Source organism: Hemiscyllium ocellatum, chromosome 23 (assembly GCF_020745735.1).
Source record: "Hemiscyllium ocellatum isolate sHemOce1 chromosome 23, sHemOce1.pat.X.cur, whole genome shotgun sequence".
Lineage (NCBI taxonomy): Eukaryota > Metazoa > Chordata > Chondrichthyes > Orectolobiformes > Hemiscylliidae > Hemiscyllium > Hemiscyllium ocellatum.
Genome location: NC_083423.1, coordinates 26,154,879 through 26,174,715, shown reverse-complemented (window position 1 = coordinate 26,174,715; position 19,837 = coordinate 26,154,879). Strand labels below are relative to the sequence as shown.

The 19,837-nt window shown below is 39.8% G+C and overlaps 1 protein-coding gene across 7 annotated transcripts in view; it reads right to left on the bottom strand.

Annotated features, from left to right (window-relative positions):
* Nucleotides 1-19,837, bottom strand: part of slc26a5 (solute carrier family 26 member 5) — an 86,202-nt gene that overhangs the window by 35,062 nt on the left and 31,303 nt on the right. For all 7 annotated transcript variants that reach the window (XM_060842801.1, XM_060842804.1, XM_060842808.1 and 4 more), the window contains 6 exons: nt 17,831-17,970; nt 10,958-11,068; nt 5,310-5,485; nt 4,865-5,029; nt 4,345-4,497; nt 3,046-3,128 (listed from right to left, as the gene is read on the bottom strand). In XM_060842801.1, coding sequence (XP_060698784.1) covers nt 3,046-3,128; nt 4,345-4,497; nt 4,865-5,029; nt 5,310-5,485; nt 10,958-11,068; nt 17,831-17,970 — 828 coding nt within the window. The remainder of the gene's footprint in view (nt 1-3,045; nt 3,129-4,344; nt 4,498-4,864; nt 5,030-5,309; nt 5,486-10,957; nt 11,069-17,830; nt 17,971-19,837) is intronic.

Here is a 19,837-nt window from a genome sequence, read left to right as displayed (position 1 = left end):
GGATGGCCAGAGTGAGGGTATGGCCAATCCGGATTGAGGAGGGAACTTGTGCCCGGAGTCAGAGCAGGTAAGGGAGGTCCTTAATGAATACTGTGCTTCAGTATTCACTACTGAGAGGGGTCTTGGCACACGAGGACAGCATGAAGCAGACTGATATGCTCGAACGGTCTGATGTCAAGGAGGATGAGCTGAAAATATTGAACAACATGAGGATAGGCAAGTATCTGGGCCAGATGGGATATATCCAAGATTACTACTGGAAGCGAGGCAAGAGATTGCTATGCCTTTGACGATGATCTTTACATCCTCACTGTCCACTGGATGAGTGCCAAATGACTGGAGGGAGGCAAATGTTATTCCGTTGCTCAAGGAAGGGAATAAGGTTAACCCTGGGAATTACAGACTAGTCAGCCTTACGCCTGTGGCAAGCAAATTATTGGAGAAGATGCTGAAAAACTTGAAAAATCACAGTTTGATAAGAGATTGCTTTCAGGGGGACACGTCAAACCTCAAGCCTTATTTGAATTCTTTGAGGTTGTGACAAAACACACTGAAGACAGAGCAGTGGATGTGGTCTATGTGGATTTTAGCAAGACATTTGATAAGGTTCCCCATGATAGGCTCATTAAAAAGTAAGGAGGCATGAGGTACAGGAAGATTTGGCTGTCTGGATACAGAATTAGTTGGCCTGTTGTAGACAGGGTGGCAGTAGATGCAAAATTTTCAACCTGGAGCTGCGTGACCAGTGGTGTTCTGTAGGAATCCATTCTTGGACCTCTGTTCCTTATAGTTTTTATAAATAACGATGAAGAAATGGAAGGGTGAGTTAGTAAGTTTGTCAATGACACGAAGATTGGAGGAGTGGTGGATAATGTGGAGGGCTGTTGTAGGTTGCAACACGACATTGACAGGATGCAGAACTGGGCTGAGAAGTGGCAGATGTAGTTCAATCTTTAAAAAAAAAGGTGTGAAGTCACTCATTTTGGAAGATCAAATTTGAATACAAATACAGGGTTAAAGGCAGGATTCTTGGCAGTGTGGAGGAACAGAGGAATCTTGGCATCCATGTCCATAGGTCACTCTAAAGTTGCCAACCCAAGTTGATAGGGCTGTTAAAGGCAGTATATTGTGTGTTGGCTTTCATTAGCAGGGGAATTGAGTTTAAAGAGCTGTGAGGTTATGCTGCAGCTCTATAAAGCCCTGGTTAGACCACACTTGGAATATTGTGTTCAGTTCCAATTGCCTCATTATGAGCAGGACATGTAAGCTTTAGAGAGGGTGCAGAGGAGATTTCCCAGGATGCTGGAGAAAGCCAAGGCTTTTCTCATTGGAGCGAAGGAGGATGAGAGGTGGACTTGATAGAGGTGTACAAGATGACGAGAGGCAGAGACAGAGTGGATAGTCAGACACCTTTTCCCATTTCGGAAATGTCTATCACAAAGGGGCATAACTTTAAGGTGACTGGAAGGAAGGTGTAAGGGAGATGTCAGAGGTTGGTTCTTTACACAGAGTGGTGGGTGCGTGGAAAGCACTGACAGCACTGGTAGTAGAGTCAGATACATTAGGGACATTTAAACAACTCTGATAGGCACTTGGAAATTAGTAAAATGAAGAATACATCGGTTAATTTGATCTTAACCGAGGATAAAAGCTCAGCATGACACCGAGGGCTAGAGGGTCTGTACTGTGCTGTACTGTTCTAAATTCTAAAGTAAAATCCTCACCTCTGCTCTGGTTCTACAACTAGCAAGGCAGAAATCTTAACATATTGACACAATGATACTTTGTTTCTATATATCGAAAATGTTGAATTGTCTCAAAATATTAATGGCAATGTGGTCCCAGATGGAATTGAGTTCAATATTACACTAGGCTGTTGCATGCCACTTCTTTCTAGATATTTACAAGCAGAATAGCTTTATTTTTTTATTTGTTGCTGATGGAATGAATCCCACACAAAACCTAACTCAATATTGTATTCTGCAGGATCTTCATCTTGAATTAAGTTGTAATAAATATTTGAAAAATGAAACTATTTATTTATATACCTTGGTGATGGGGTGGGATATTTCACATTTAATGACCGAACAGACTGAATATGCATAATACATACATGGAAAATTGTACCCTCTAAATCATGCTCCAATAGCTGGTTCTGCCTCATTAATCCACACCTGAGCATTTCTGACAACCCTTAGTGGCTAACTCATGAGCTACACTGAGGAGAGGAAAGATGACTAGCAGTTTGTTTTGCATGCTCCAAAATGCTATCAAGTATTCAAGTAGAATTTGGTAATAGCAAACAAAATTTGCCAGCACCTGTAACATTTGGGATAGCTAACTCTTCAAATGGTTCATATATTTGGGGTGACCTCTTTAATGAGGAATTAGTCTTCCCTGGTCTCCTAAAAAGGAAACTACATCCTCTTCTTCCCTCTCCAGTATTATGAAGCAACAACTTCATTCATCTTACTTTAAAAGACTTGAGACTCTCCCCACAATTGTTCAATGAGCAAAAATATGAAATATCCCCACCCCAAGGTAAAATAAGCCTCAACTTATATACAAATTAGAAGAACAAGTACAGTACTCAGTCTCTTGGGCTTGCCACACCATCCAATAAGTTCATGACTGAACTGATTACTTCGCAGTTTCGATCCTTAATAACTGGAAGCAAATTCCCATTTGGAATTAACCAGTGTCCTCACAACACCTTCTCACCCAATTTCTCATACGCAAATAAATTCTGTACGTCACCAATCCCACTTCCACTCAGGAAAGGTTTTTCTTTCACCATCAACCTACCATTTCTACTGTTAGTAGAGCATCAAAAGTCTAGCCCCATTGACACTCACTATTTTCCCCTACACCCTGTCACTTCTTTTGCTCCCTTCTAATCAAGGTCAAATTATACCTATGGCTTTTAACAATGCTGAAATAAAACATAGCCTTGACTTTGCATGCAATCAATAAGCTATCTGGATTTGTATTGCATAATTCTGAAAAAATTAATTATTTGGTTAATTAGCCCTGTGTTTTCCCTACCCAGAAGGTATATGACCAACAATATTCACTTCATAGTTCCCATGCAGGTTCATCCCAGCAGAAACACCGGTGGTAATAATTACCTAAAGAGAAAAACAAATTCACAACCAATATTTTAATCGGAAAAAGGTATTTATCAAAAACGTACTATAAAAAAAGTTAAATAAGTGGTTTCCATCTCTAATCTCCTATGTCTGTACTTCTGACTGGTTTCTAGAACCAATTTCAAAAATAATTATGAGATGGGAGTGCAGTTTGGATACATGGGAGGAAAGGAGAAACCAGAATAAGGCATGGCTGGGGCATTCCAAAGCTTGTTTAGCTGGACGAGTTCAGTGTTAGTAGTGGCTCAGGAAATGCCACACTTACTTTAAAGCCAAAAGATTAAAGTTAAGGCAGACTCTAGAATATTTAAGTATAGAATAATACAAAACAGTTCATTCAGCCCATGCTTATATTGATACTGTTGAAAGAACTGCCCAATTAGATTTCATCATCATTCCCCCATTGTAGATTTAAATATTTCAAAATTATCGTAGATCATAGTGTCAAAACATTTCTCATGCCAATTACTTAATTTGACAGTGATTTGTGTCCTCTAGTTACTGAACCTCCAGCCAAAATCATTTATCATTTATTCTTTCAAAATGTTTGGTGACTTTGAACATCTCTATTTAGTTGGATTTATTTTGCTTGTCTTGACAGGAAACAACAAACTTGGTCTGTAGCTGTAACCTTCATTCCTGGTACAAATCTAGCCTGATTTTCTTAGTGAAACCCTGAAATAAGGTCATCCTTCAGCTGTGCTGTTAAAGCAGAGCCCGATTCTCCCCTGATTAACACTGAAAGATCACTACTTTGAGTTGTCATGGCAAGTTAGAAAAGTTCTCCCTAGTACCCTAACCAATATTGCTAAACAAATTACCAACTCGCTTTTTTTTGTTAGATCATATAACACTTGCATTGATATTGCGTTTGCTACCCTAAGACAGTGGCTGCATTATTAAGTACTGCACTTTCTGTAGGGGAGAGAAGCAAAGGAATGCAAGTGGAATAGGACAGCCCATCAAGAGAGACTACAACTTCCCTTCTGCCTCACATGTTCACCCTTATGTTTCAGCTCGCCAGTCAATTAATAAGTCATATGCTTAAGGAGTTACAAGGAAATAATTTGAGTCAAGGTGTGAATATAATGTGCACAGATCCAAAAAACAATTTTTAATGTTTGGCAAGGAACCAATGTGCAAGCTTTAAAAAAAAATCAACTTAAGAAAAAAGGAACAAAAAGAATTTTCTTACCAGGATAAGTTCAACAGGAATGGGAACTGGAAGTTTATCTTTGCATCGTACATTTATTTCTTTTACCACCAGCAGGAAGACAGTACAAACTGCCCCAAGAATTACTGATGCAACATTACTTCTTTTAATATTAGTACACACAGCAATAAAAGTCTGGAACATAAAACAGAAATCAGCCATTAACAAAGGGGACTTAAAGCTGAAATGTGACATTTAACTAGTATCTGCGATTTTACCTTGAGCAGCTAAACTAAACACCAAGTCACTACCAGAACCCCTCAGCTGAGAGAAAATAAATACCCAGGAGGAATAAGATTCACTTTTGACTAAGAAAATCCAACAATTGGGACGTCAAACTGTATCATGCTCAAGATTAGAAACAGCAGGAAAGAACATTATATGGATAATTAAACAACTGGAAGAGGAGATTCAACTTTTCCTCTTCAACTAAATTCAATTCAAACAAAACATGAAAATCAGGTTTGTGAAGTTTTTTTTTTAAAAAAGACAAGGTACTTACATGGATTGCTGATAGTGGTCCACCAAACCTTTTAGTTTGGATTCCCAGAAAGTACTTCAGCTGAGAGAAAAAGACATGCGAAGCTGCAGCAGTAGTGAAACCTCGCACTACAGGTTCTGCCAGGTAAACGACTACAAACCCAAATCGTATGAGCCCAAGGCACAACTGTTTAAAAAGGAAGCAAATTAATTTCATGGAAATAAATCAGGTATTATCAAAGTAGAATCAATTTTATTTTGTCTGTCTGCAGGTGTTTTCCAGCTATACCAGGTTCAGCACAACAGAGTTAGATTCCCAAAACAAAATGTATCCATTGCAGTCACACAACACCTAATTATAGTAAATTAGAATCATCAATAAAATAAAAATCTCAATGAAGTAGCAATAATTCACAAAGGCACAACTAAGTTTGCATTTTTCTTGGCTACCTTAATCTCCTGATTACCTGCATAATTCCTGAAAGGAGAGCTGTTGCAGCTGCTATTTTAACTCTCTGTGCATCTCTGGCCTCATGAAATTCAGTGTGATTAGTTGTATTCATAGAAGTAACATGAAACATTTGGTCAGGTGCAAGTCGTACAACAACAGTACCAACCATCAAACTGATTACTGCAAAGGTACCTAGAGAAAAAAAAGAACAAAAGATAACTTGCATTGAAGTCATTTTTGGTCAAGTAATGCCCTGATCTAGTATTCCTTCTATCGACACTCGTGATCTCTCTAGGTACTTCTGTCCATGAATACCACCATTTGCACCCTTGAACCCACAATTTAATTTCATAGCTTTCGTGCACTCTGCCACTGCTTAAGCATTTCAGGTATCAGTTGGTATCTTCATTACATAAATGATTTGGATGCGAGCATAAGAGGTACAGTTAGTAAGTTTGCAGATGACACCAAAATTGGTGGTGTAGTGGACAGCGAAGACAGTTACCTCAGATTACAACAGGATCTGGACCAGACGGGCCAATGGGCTGAGAAGTGGCACATGGAGTTTAATTCAGATAAAATGTGAGGTGCTGCATTTTAGGAAAGCAAATCTTAATGGTAACGTCCTAGGGAGTGTTGCTGAACAAAGAGACCTTGGAGTGCAGGTTCATAGCTCCTTGAAAGTGCAGTTGCAGGTAGATAGGATAGTGAAGGCGGCGTTTGGTATGCTTTCCTTTATTGGTCAGAGTATTGAGTACAGGAGTTGGGAGGTCAAGTTGTGGCTGTACAGGACATTGGTTAGGCCACTGTTGGAATATTGCGTGCAATTCTGGTCTCCTTCCTATCAGAAAGATGTTGTGAAACTTGAAAGGGTTCAGAAAAGATTTACAAGGATGTTGCCAAGGTTGGATGATTTGAGCTATAGGGAGAGGCTGAACAGGCTGGGGCTGTTTTCCCTGGAGCGTCGGAGGCTAAAGGTGACCTTATAGAGATTTACAAAATTATGACGGGCATGGATAGGACAAATAGGCAAAGTCTTTTCCCTGGGGTCGGGGAGTCCAGAGCTAGAGGGCATAGGTTTAGGGTGAGAGGAGAAAGCTATAAGAGAGACCTAAGGGGCAATGTTTTCACTCAGAGGGTGGTATGTGTATGGAATGAGCTGCCAGAGGTGGTGGTGGGAGGCTGGTACAACTGCAACATTTAAGAGGCATTTGGATGGGTATATGATTAGGAAGGGGTTGAAGGGATATGAGCCGGGTGCTGGCAGGTGGGATTAGATTGGGTTGGGATATCTGGTCGGCATGGACGGGTTGGACCGAAGGATCTGTTTCTATGTTGTATATCTCTATTACTCTAAAATAGCTATAAACAAGCCTTCTTAAAAATACTCATGATCATTTTATCAAACTACTATCTAAACAGCACTTCTCCCTTTTAAATTTGAAGCATGTTATAAACACTCAAATCCATGCCTTTTTCTCTGCAAACCTGGTTTTGAATCTTTCCAACAAGATTTCTTTCCGACAACAGCATCAAAAATCATAAATGAAATTACAATATTCTCAAAGATTGTGGTACACTCTCCACTGCTGTTTTGGCTGCAACCTTTCACAGTAAAGTCTCTTCACTAGGATCCAGAGCAGTGTGACTGCTATCAACTAGCCCTACTTTCCAATTATTCTATCAGAACCAGAGAACCTTTTAAAAAAAAGGTTTTCCTTCCTTTTACTGCCAATCCCTTTAATTCCTCATTAATGTCCCACCCCATGAAAATAAAATCCAAATGTACATGATCAGGTTCAATTAAAAACTAACAGTTCTAATCTGTCATCAGTTCCTCAATTCTCGTGTTGTCAAATTGCTTGCTTGACATCCAGCCCAGCTCCTAACTTCATTTTTCATCATTAATTCATTTCTCTTTCCTGCTTCAAATTGAACCAAACTGTTCTCAATAAGTTTGAGACAGCCTCAGGTGAGATCAGCTTTCAGGTTCTATATCCTCACCATCACAACTACAACTAAGTTCCATCTTGAATGTTTCCAATTCATGTCTATAAAAGCATGCATACTTTTAACACCTCCAAATTCAATGGGTCTCCTGGTTGCACCACTCCTATCTGAGGATCTGAGAACAGATGGAATTATCTATGACCAGACTAAATCTACCTTCAGAGGTATCAGAAACTAGTTTAAAGTTGGGAGGGGACAAGTTTGGCTAAAATTCGCAAAGAAAGGAAAACAGCTTTCTCATGTTTATAGACTTGATAATTTTTTCTGCTCCCAATTGTCCAATTTATAATTCTCATTCTTGGGTTTAAGTTATGAACACCCCTGCTCTCATCTGCAAGCCATTGGCAGGTTTCTTGTGCACCTTCCCACTCTCTTTGAAACAATAGCTGAAGTCCAAACCTTCACACCTAGGACCTAGGATCTCACCTCCACATCCTCAGCACAAATTCTGACCAACTTTTTTTCGATGTGCAACTCACTGGAAGTTTGCTTTTAGAAATTCAACACCCATTCTTGTTTAAATGCTCATCTATGAAGCACGTTGGTGTGTTTTTCTACCTTACCACAGGGATACAGCAGAGGCGGCCATTCAGCCCATTTTGTCCATGCTGACCCAGAGACAGCCAGGCTCTTTCCAATCCCATCTACTTGCACATGACCCAAAGCCCTGCAGCTTACAGCATATATAAAAAAAAGGAGGTACAGATCCAGGCCTTTATTTTTGACAAAATGTATAGGCTCTCTGGCTCTGTCAATTCAGACAGCAAATTCCACACATCTACCACCCTCTAAGTTTTTCCTCACACCACTTCTAATCCTTCTGCCCCTTAGTTGGAAGCTATATCCCAATTTTTGAATTCTGTGTCAAGGGAAACAAGTTCCACCTGAGCACTCTCTCCCTATCCCTCACAATCATGTCACCCGCTTAGCCGCTGTTCCAAGAAAAGCTCTAGCCTCTCCAATCTCTCCTTGTAGCTACAAAATTCTCCAACCCTAGCAACGTTCTAGTAAATCTCAAAATTGAATGCAACAATTTTCCCACCACTGAAGTTAGACAAACTGATCTATAATTGTTTGGCATTTCCTTTGTACCTTTTTAAACATTACAACACTTGCACTCTTCCAACACCTCATTGCTATATGGCAAAGATTGGAAAATAATCCTCAGTATCTGCCATTTCCTCCCGACCACCTTCAACATCCTGGGGAAGAATCCATTCAGCTTTGACAAAGTATCCACTTTCAAGGAGTCCAACTCCTGTACCACTTCCTCTCATTAGGATTATTTTGTCCAATATTTCATACCCTTCCTCTTAGTTTACGATATCAATACCATCTCTTGCCTTTTAATATAGAGGCAAAAAACATTTAAAATTCTTCCCATATCCTCTCCACCTTCTCACAAATTCCCTTCATCTCTGATGGCGCTCTCTCAATAATCCTTTTGCTTTTCTGGTAAAGGAAAACCCTAAAATATTTTATCTTACTGGGAAGTACATTTTCATGCTCTCGATTTCAATCTTAGAATCACCAGAGTGTGGAAACAGGCCCTTTGGCCCAACAAGTTCACACCGACCCTCCAAAGATTAATCCACCCAAACCCATTCCCCTACCCTATAATCCTATATTTACCCCTGACTAGTGCATCTGACCCACGAAACCCTGAACACTTTAGGCAATTTAGTATGGCCAATTCACCTAACCTGCACATCTTTGGATTGTGGGAGGAATTCAGAGCATCCAGAGGAAACCTATGCAGACGTGGGAGAATGTGCAAGCTCCAGTCACTCAAGGCTGGAATGGAATCTGGGCCCTTGGTGCTGTGAGGCAACTGTGCAGATCACTGAGCCACCATACTGCCCTTGATACCTGTACTATCTATCTACACTCCTTTTGGCTATTTTCAGTGTATTTTTATAATTACTATAAGCTCTCCTCTTCGTTTAATCGCCCCATGTATTTTTCTAGACAACGAAAGGAGTCTAGATATAGCAGTATCATTCTTATTTTTGGTGCCTTGTGCCATGAGGATCTCACTTTTTAGTGCCTCCCACTAGTTTTCACTAATGTATCCTTTAGCAACCCTGCCTGGTCAATCTCAGCCAAATCACTTCAGTTTATTTTTAAACATTTGCCTTGCCCCAGTTGGAAACTTTTATTCCTGATTTAATTCCTGTCTTAGTACTAAATCTAATCAAATTGTGGTCATTATCCTGACAGTCACCCAAATTCACTCCACCTCCATGCTTATCTTCATTTCTCAAGAGTAAATTCTTTTCTCATATCAGGCTGGTCACATTTATTCTTCTGGAAAAAAAAAGAAATCCTCCTGGACACAGCACATGAAGTTTTCACCCAGTTGATACTGGGATAGTTAAAGTTTCCTACTATTATTGTCCTCATTCCTCCAGGCAGAAATTTGTCTATATATGTTCTGTCTCCCTCTAATTATTTGGGAATCTGTAGTTAACTCCTAGCAGCGTGATTTCCTTTTAATTCCTTTTAAATGATGTCACCTAGTGAGGCAATGTCTAGAAAACTACACCGGATTGCAAACAAACCTATGACCTCATCCACAATCTGAGCTACAAATCTTTTCAAAAGCTCTAACTTATATAGTGTTTTTATAACAAAGCAGAAAATCTGGATGAAGGAAACGACGGCATGGTTGCTAAGTTTACAGATGGCATGAAGATAGGTGGAGAGACAGGTCGTATTGAAGGAGGTGGCTACTGAATGATTTGGACATGCTAAGTGACTCGGCATAGAAAAGTGACAGATGGAACAGGGTGCAATAAAGGTGAGAGATTATACATTTTGGGAGGAAGAATAAGGGTAGATTTTCTAAAATCAGGAAAGGTCTCAGAAACTTGAAGTGCAAAAAAAAGGGACTTGGAGGTCTAGTTCAGGTTTCTCTCAAGGCTAGTATGAAGGTTCAGTTGGCAGTTAGGAAGGCAAATTGGCATTTATTTCAAGATGGCTAGAAAACAAAAACCAGATGTGTATTGCTGAGGTTTTAATAGGCTTTGGTCAGACAATATATGGAATATTGAACACAGTTTAGGGCTCCTTAACTAAGCAAAAAGGTGTTGGTGTTGGAGGATGTCCAGAGGAGGTTTATAAAAAATTATCCCGAGAATGAAAGGTGTGTCATACAAGGAGCAGTTGAGAACTCAGTCTGTATTTGATAGAGTCTAGAAGGGTCAGAGGGAATTTGAATGAAACTTATAGGATACTGAGGGGCCTGGATAGAGTGAACAAAGATAAAATGCTTCCACTAATTGGAGACTAGGACCTGGAGATCAGAGCCTCAGGGTGGAGACGATTCTTTAGAACCAAGACAAGTAGAAATTTTTTCAGCCAGAGGGTGGTACCACTATGAAACTCATTGCTACATGGGCTGTGGAGGCCAAGTCAATGACTGCATTTGGGACAGAGATAGATAGGCTATTGTTTAATAAAGGAATCATGGGTTGTGGGGTGAAAGCAGAAGAATGGGGTTGAGAAACATCAACTACGATCGAATGATGGAACTGACTTTAGTTAAATGGCCTAATTCTGTTCTGACATATTATGCTCTGAAACGTTACAGATGCCATTTGGTCATTTTGATGACTAAGACGACCAACATATCAAAACTCACATACAACATACCTATTGATACATGTCTTGAAGTCCCAAAGATTGTGTAGAACAAAACAGGAAAAACTGAAGAATAGAGCCCAAACACAGGTGGCACACCTGCCAAAATGGCATAAGCTAAACCTAGGAGAGGGAGGAAAAAAAAATCCAACTGGTGTTATTATTTACTAAAAGAACAAACAAGACTATCACATAATGGAGGAACCAAAGAACATTTCCAACTAACTATTACTGGACTTGAAACATTAATTGTATTTTTCTCTACAGATTGTGTGGAACTGTTGCCTTTTTCAGCCTTTTGTTTGTTTCAGATTTCCAGCATATTCAGTTCTTTTTTGTTTTGTTAACAAACCATTGTTTGCAATTCTTAGGTCTGTCACTTTATAGGTTAAAAAAAGAGGAGATATAATTACATTAACTTACAAGTGTCAAAATAAAGTACTTCTACTATTAGAATTCAATTTTATAATTGAATATTCTACACAAAGTCACAGATCTTGCCTGAGATATATTGTTGTATATAGTGGGTGGTTGTCTCCGCATGCAATGGCAGTGTTCATGTGGATACTCTGACATGTCTTGCAGTGGTTACCATGACAGGGTTGTATGGTGTTATGGTCATTGTCCTGAAGGCTGGGTAGTTTGCCAACACTGGTCTGTTTAAAGGCAAGAAGTGGAGGCATAGGGAGAGTCTTGGCAAGGGGCTCATCCTCATCAAAAATGTTCTTCACAATCAGCAACACATGGCCTAGTTTCTCCACTCCTAGGAAGTACTGAACAGTGTAGGGTATACTATCAGTTGCATCCTATGCCCGTCTTCAGATATCATTATGGTTTCTTGCTGTGGCACAGAGCTGGCAATTGAGTTGAACATCAGACACTCTTCTTTTGAGGGTGCCCTTCAGCACCTTCAGGAGTCTGTCACGTTCCTCCTCCTCTGAGCAGATCCTGTGTATGCATAGGGCTTATCTGTAGGGGATGGCTGTTTTTACGTTTAGGATGGAATGAGGTACTGAGGTGCCCGTCCATGATGAAAGTGTATGTTGAAGAATGATGCAGATACTAGAGAGTAGTCCAAGTCTGGTGGGATGAAACTTGTTGATACCACTGCAGTTGTTTCAGTGACGACTCAACATGGGTCCAGAGGAAGAAAATGTCATCAGTATATCTGGTGTATAGTGCTGAATGGAGGTTCTGTACAGCAAAGAAGTCTTGTTCAAACTTGTACATGGAAGTGTTGGCATGTTGGGGGTGCAAAATTTGGTCCCCATGGCTATTCAATGTGTCTGGATGAAGAACTGGTGTCAAAAGGTGAAGATGTTGTGGTCAAGAATGAAGTGCATGAGTTGGAGGATGGTGCTTGGGAGGTTGGTATTGAGTACTGAAGCTGCTGCAGCAATGCCGTCATCTTGGGGTATGCTGGTGTAGAGTGCCAAAACGTCCATTGTGAAGAAGACTCTTTACTTAATCCAAACTAGCACAAACAAAATTAAATAGGACATTAAATTACAATTCACCAAAATTAAATTACATTGTACTACATTACAATGCCAACATTTGCAGTGTATGAGGTAGGCAATGTTGGCATTGTAATGTAGTACAATGTAATTTAATTTTGGTGGATTGTAATTTAATGTCCTATTTAATTTTGAGTTTGTGCTAGTTTGGATTAAGTAGAGTCTTCTTCACAATGGATGCTTTGGCACTCTACACCAGCATACCCCAAGATGACGGCATCAAGATTGGGATACAGACAGACTTGAAACTCAACTTTAATGCATTGTCACTTTTTTATAAAACCTTGAGAACGTGACTTGAAAGTAGTTCTGGGATTCAGGAAGTTAATAAAACAAAATCTGCAACCCATTCTAAAAGATGAAAGACTTAACAGCAATCTAGATTTGTTCGATATCGTTTAAGTTGCACGACACTGATCTTTTTACATTTTAAGCTCCTGCTCCACCAGGTACCTGATGAAGGAGCAGTGCTCCAAAAGCTACTACTTCCAAATAAACTTGTTGGACTATAACCTAGCATTGAGATGTTTGAACTTCATCCATCCCATACCAAACTCCACCTCTTAATTATGCAAGCAGACTGGGACAGGCACTCAATCTTATCGGGGGGTAGCAGCTAGCACTCAGCACGTTTTCACTCATCTCCTGTCTCAGACAGATGGCCCTCAGCACTCTGTGTACTCTAGATAAAAAAAATGTAACACCATGGCAGTGGAATTTTAATATATGTAAGAACTGTGTATAAAGAGGCTACTGTAAGTGCATTTCAGGATTCGATTGCTGATTCCAACTTGTGCCACTGCAGTTGCTGAATAAGGAGGCTATTTTCAGCACTCCCCCTCAGGATTCCTTCCAACAACTTGCCCACCACCAACATCAGGCTCACTGGTCTACAGTCCCCTGACTTGTTCTCATTATCCTTAAACAGTGGCACCACATTTGCCAACCTCCAGTCTTCCAGCACCTCACCTGTGGCTATTGAGGATACAAATATCTCAGCAAGAGGCCCAGCAATCACTCTCTAGCTTCCCACAGAGTTCTAAAGGTACACCTGATCAAGTCCTGGGGATTTGTCCACCTTTACGCATTTCAAGACACTTCCTCCTCTGTAAAGTGGACATTTTGCAAGGTGTCACCATCTGTTTCCCTACATTCTATAATCTTCCATATCCTTTTCCACAGTAAATATTGATGCAAAATACTCATTTAGCATCTCCCCCATTTTCCGTGGCTCCACACAAAGATCGCCTTGCTGATCTTTTGAGGGGCCTTATTCGCTCCCTAGTTACCCTTTTGTCCCTAAGGTATTGTAAAAACCCTTTGGTTTATCCTTAATTCTATTTGCCAAAGTTATCTCATGTGCCCTTTTTGCCCTGATGTCCTTTTTAAGTATACTCCGATTGCCTTTATACTCTAAGGATTCATTTGACCTATCCTCAATATACCTTACATATACTTCTTTCTTTTTCTTTATCAAACCCTCAATTTCTTTAGTCATCCAGCATTCTCTATATCTACCAGCCTTTCCTTTCACCCTAACAGGAATATACTGTCTCTGGATTCTTGTTATCTCATGCCTGAAGGCTTCCCATTTTCCAACCATCCCTTTACCTACGAACATCTGCCACCAATCAGCTTTTGAAAGTTCTTGCCTAATACCATCAAAATTGCTCTTTCTACAATTTAAAACTTCAACTTTTAGATCTAGTCTACCCTTTTCCATCACTATTTTAAATCTAATGGAATTATGGTCACTGGCCCCAAATGCTCCCCCCACTGACACCTCAGTCACTTACCCTGCCTTATTTCGCTAGAACAGATCAACTTTTGCAATTCTCTAGTAGATACATACACAAACTGAATCAGAAAATTTTCCTCTCCATTTAAACCCTTAAACACTATGGCAGTCCCCATCTATGTTTGGAAAGTTAAAATTCCCTACCATAACCACCCTATTTTTCTTACAGATGGCTGAGATCTCCTTACAAGTTTATTTCTCAATTTCCCTCTGACCATTAGGGGGTCTATAATACAATCCCCATAAGGTGATCATCCCTTTCTTATTTCTGTTCCACCCAAATACCTTCCCTGATGTATTTCCAGGAATATCCTCCCTCAGTACAGCTGTAATGCTACCCCTTATCAAGAACACCACTCTCCCTCCTCTCTTGCCGACCTTTCTATCCTTCCTGTAGCATGTGTATCCTGGAACATTAAGCTGCCAGTCCTGCCCATCCCTGAGCCATGTTTCTGTAATTGCTATGACCTCCCAGTCCCATGCCCAGAGTTCATCTGCCTGCCATTTTAGGCCCCTTGCATTGAAATAAACGCAGTTTAATTTATTACTCCTACCTTATCCCTGCCTGCCCGGACGGTTGGACTCTTCTGTTCTGAAGTGTACCAGTCTCAGATTGATCTCTTTCCTCTATCTCCCAGGGTGGTCCCCTCCCACCTCACTAGTTTAAATCCTCTCAAGCAGCTCTTGCAAATTTCCCTGCCAGTATATTAGTACCCTTCCAATTTATGTGCAATCCGCCCTTCTTGTACAGGTCACTTCTACCCCAAAAGAGAGAGATTTCAAATTTTTGGATCATTGGACTTTCCTCCATACACCAGTTCCTCAGCGATCATTCATCTGCTCTATCCTCCGACTCCTGCCCTCATTAGCTCATAGTCGTAATGCTGGAATACTCCCGGTACTATCGGGGACCTCCTTTTTAAATTCCCGCCTAACTCGCTGTAATCACCCTTCAGAAGCTCAATTTTTTCCCTTCCTATATCGTTGGTTCCAATGTGGACAACGACCTCTTGCTGGCCCCTCTCCTCCTTGAGATCATTCTGCATCCTCCGAGACATCCTTGATCCTGGCACCAGAGAAGCAACACATCATTGATTTTTCACTGCTAGCCAATATTAATTGAGTAATTAACAACAAGATATAATACAGAATGTGATGGGTGTTAGAAACTTCAAAATCAAAAAGATTGAAGTACTCAACTGGCAGTCTATGGAGAATTATGTAACATTTTAGATTGATTGACATCATAATTAGGAATATTTAGAAATGTAAAAAACCTCCAACTCCTTGTTCAAAAATTAAGGTTAAAGAAAAGGCTATTATAGTTTGGAAGGTGAGAGGTACCTGAAGATTTAGTCATAGAGGGCCAAAGGTAACAATGGAACAAGTGCATCAGAAAATTCATAGCATGTATATATCCTGTATAAAGTGTTAGATTTTGGACATTAGTAGACAGAAGGAGTAATATTATGTGGTCATATTATCCATAAAGAAATAGGAACTGAAAGTGTTAGGGGGTCACATTTTAGTGCTGCATTACATGTCAAGACATAACAAATCGAGCCCAATGAGTTGCAAGAAATATATGGTGAAGCTCCAGCATGGAGGTTAGAGTGTGGTTATTTCTAACATATGGAAAGATGATAGTGAACTTTAAGATGTGATGAGAGCTGATTTTAAGAATGAGGGCTTTCTTCAAAGCACCAATGTTCGAAACAAGATGAGCTGGACATTTACCCAATTGCAACACAAACAATGAAGATTTAACATACTTTGACATTATTTTTATTCTAAATGTAAAATCCAGTCATGTCACCTACTCTGCAGTCCACTTGACTGCAAGCCTGGGTGATTTGATTGGTTGGGTATAAAAGGCTTAGATTGCTTTTCTGAGAAGGTGGTGCAAGTTATTTATACTTGAAGACAATGGCAGCAGGCTCTTGGTTTACAGGGACTCGCCCCAAATTTCTGTAAATATTGTGCTGTGAACTGTCACCTTTCTTTGACGTTGAAAGGGATTTGGGATCAAAGTTAGGTAAATAACCTTGCATTCAGGTAGAATACGGAAGTGTGATTTGGAGGCGTCAGTATTGCACTGGGGTGGACAAAGTTAAAAGTCACAACACCGGGTTATAGTCCAATAAGTTTATTTGGAAGCAATAGCTTTCGAAGCACTGCTTCTTCATCAGGTGGTTGTGAAAAATTTATAGCAACAGGATTGTAGTGTCATGGAATGTAATATTAAGCAAATTTAACTTCATTCTTTCATATTTTAGATGAATCATGTTAGTTTCAGTTCCTTCACATGTAAATCGCAGAACTTTTAAAAAATTATATTCAAGACATTTTTAACAAAAGGTGCCATTTCAGCTCAGATAATGCATTGAAAGTGTGAGGTTAAAGTCTGTCTATATCCCAATGTTAGGCCATACTGATTCTAGGGTGGGATTTACAAAATCTGTCGAGAGTATTCTGCTGGGAAAGCACAGCAGGTCAGACAACATCAGAGGAGCAGGAGAATCAATGTTTTGGGCACAGATCCTTCATCGGGGATGAGGCTTGTGGGCCGGGGGCTGACAGACAAATGGGAGGGAGGTGGGGTTGGGGGGGGGGGGGGGGGGGGGGGGGGGGGTAACTGAGAAAGCGGAGAGACAAAATGAGGAAGCTGTTGAAATCCACATTTATCTCGTGAGATTACAGGGTCCCAAGGTGGAATGAAGCGTTCTTCCTCCAGGAGTTGGGTGGTAATGGTTTGGTAGTGAAGGCAGCCCAGGATCTGTGTGTCCTTGACGGTGTGGAAGTGGGGGTTGAAGTGTTCAGCCATGGAGCAGTGGGTTTGGTGGAGGATGATGCGATCATCAATAAAAGTGAATTATTCTTTCAGTCATGAAGTGAAAAATCTAAAAAAATTACCTACATCTGAGAGTCCATATAATAAAAACAGTAACAAACTCCTTTATCAGTGATTACATACAAAACAGTCCATTGAATACCAAGTATCCTGAGGTGGTGACATATAATTATAAGTCAGTCCTTGTCAGGGTGTGAATCAAAAGGAGGTGGGTGGTTAAGAGGGGGGGGGGGGGGGGGTTGGCAAGTGAGACAGAAGTTGGGGGAGGAGAGGTGGCGAAAGAGGGAGGAGGGGGAAACTTTGTAACTGAAAACTTCTATGACATGACTTTATCTTATGGTCTTTATCTTCTAAAATTTCAAATTTCACACCGACAATTATTTCCAAACTTATTTTTGCCTTTCAGTCTCACTGTCATTGATCACAGCCTTCTGGCTTATATTTTTGAAAAGATCAGTGATTATGTTCAGTTCCACAATCAGATAGTAATTACAAAGAATATACAGACTGGGTACTTTTTCCCCCCCATTTATATAATAAATATGTTGGACAATAAATTTTGGTAGCATGTGGGTAGAATAGAGAAAAGTACACCACATGCCATATAATCCAACTAAACATATTTAGATCATTGCTCAGTATTTTAGGTTTAAACAAAATAAAATGTCATGGTTCTCAAACACATTTGCACTTCAAAAACAAATTACTTTCATATTTACTTTGAGGTAGCTGCATCACGGCTGTGCTCAAACCAGAAATTATGTCTCCAAGAATATACTCTTTCACTGGATATTTGGGTAGCCATTCCAGAATGGGAACAAATCTGAAGAGTATTGACTTGGCCCTCTTGGATGAGCAACTATAGAAAACAAAATAAGTATTGCGGTTATGTAAACAGAACTGAAATAGCAAGTTGACAAGGCAGGAGACACTTTATTCCTTTCAGTGCCCTAAGCAGCCTTGGAACAACTTCTTGAAATTTACTCTCCAGGCACCTTTCACTGGAATGAAGTAGTTTGTACAGTGTCGTCATGTTTGAGTAATTGCAACTAGATTTTCACTTAAATTTCAAGAGGACTTTTGCAGGTAAATGTGAATTTGTACTTCAAAGAGTAGTAAGGGTATGAAATGCTTTGCCTGCAACGATAGTAGATTCGCCGAGTTTAAGTGTATTTAAGTCGTCATTGGACAGGCATATGGACGTACATGGAATAGTGTAGGTGGGATGGGCTTCAGATTAGTATGACAGGGTGGCGCAACAGAGGGCCGAAGGGCTTGTACTGCGCTGTAATGTTCTATGATAGGAGGTCCACAATTGCTAAAGCTGAATGTGTCTGACACCCCATCCTCTGCACTCAGTTATACACCAGCATACAGTGCATTTGATTAATGGCTCAGGAAAGGTAAATGATAGGCTTGACATAATAAATACTAGAAGTAAAGCAGGAGATAAATACTGTCTATAGTCTGGCATATGGGCAAAGACATTCAAATGATAATAGAGGACATGTAACAATAGCAAGTTTGAAATTTAGATTCAGATGCTTCATACTCCAGGGTCTTACACAAGAAAGATTCCAGAATTAAGGATTAAGTTTTGGAATTCAATTAGAAGCTAAATCAGAAGAGATTTGAGATTTCCAAATGTTCTAGGTGGAGAAAACTAGATTTAAAAAAAAGTGACAGGCTGTACACACATCTTAAAGGGACTGGTGCGAAAGTGTAATTGTTCTGAAAAGGGACCATACTGCATAAAATACACAGATCAAGGATGGGGAACTTTTGACAGAGGTACAGTTACATCGCAGCACATTAAAAGGGAAGGCAGCACAATGAATTTCATCCACTGATACTTGCTCATTTACATAGCATATTTTATAATTTTACATCAAGCTCAAAGAAATTGTGAGGGAGTCTGCATACAGTTTATACAGGAAGAACACCACAATGTAACATAAGAATCACTAACCAAATTTCTAAAAGCTCAGTTCTCAAATTAAAAAACAGTTTGCAATGCTCCTACTTTGTAAGGAGCTAAGTAACACCTAGCAATGTCATTCAGCAGCTAGTGTCTTAACCATATGGAATTTAGGGGTGCTCATCCATGAATCATTATATACAAGCACCCAAGTTCAACAAGTAATAGGGGAGAAAAATGGAATACTAGCCATTATTTCAAAAAGGAAATGGAGTATAAAAAGGGAGATTTTGCTAAAACTTTATATTATTCACTAAATCAGACCAAACCTGGAATATTGTGAATAGTTTTTGTCCCATTTTCCAAAGTAAAAATGATAACTGGCATTGGATTCATTAGTTTGATTTAGGGTATGGAGGGATTTTTCTTGGAGAGGTTCTATAGGTTAGGCTTTACTCATTAAATTTAGGAGAATGAGAGAATAATCTACTGAAACAAGGTTTTTAAGGGCTTGACAGGGTAGATGCAAACAGTTGTCTTCATCCTTGTGCCAAAGGAGAGCCAAAAGACCAGAATGCATTATATCAGAGAAAGGATCACTCATTTAAAGATAGAGGAGGGAGAATTTCTTCTCTCAATGTTATGCATTTGTGGAACTGTTTGCCAGAGTTGTTGAAGCTGGGTCATGAAGTATATTCAAGACTGAGATTAAAATTGTCAGTCAATAATGGTTTAAAAGGTTAATGGGGAAGAGGCAGGAAAGTAGAGTCGAGGATGATCAGCGCAGCCAATATCTAATTAAATGATG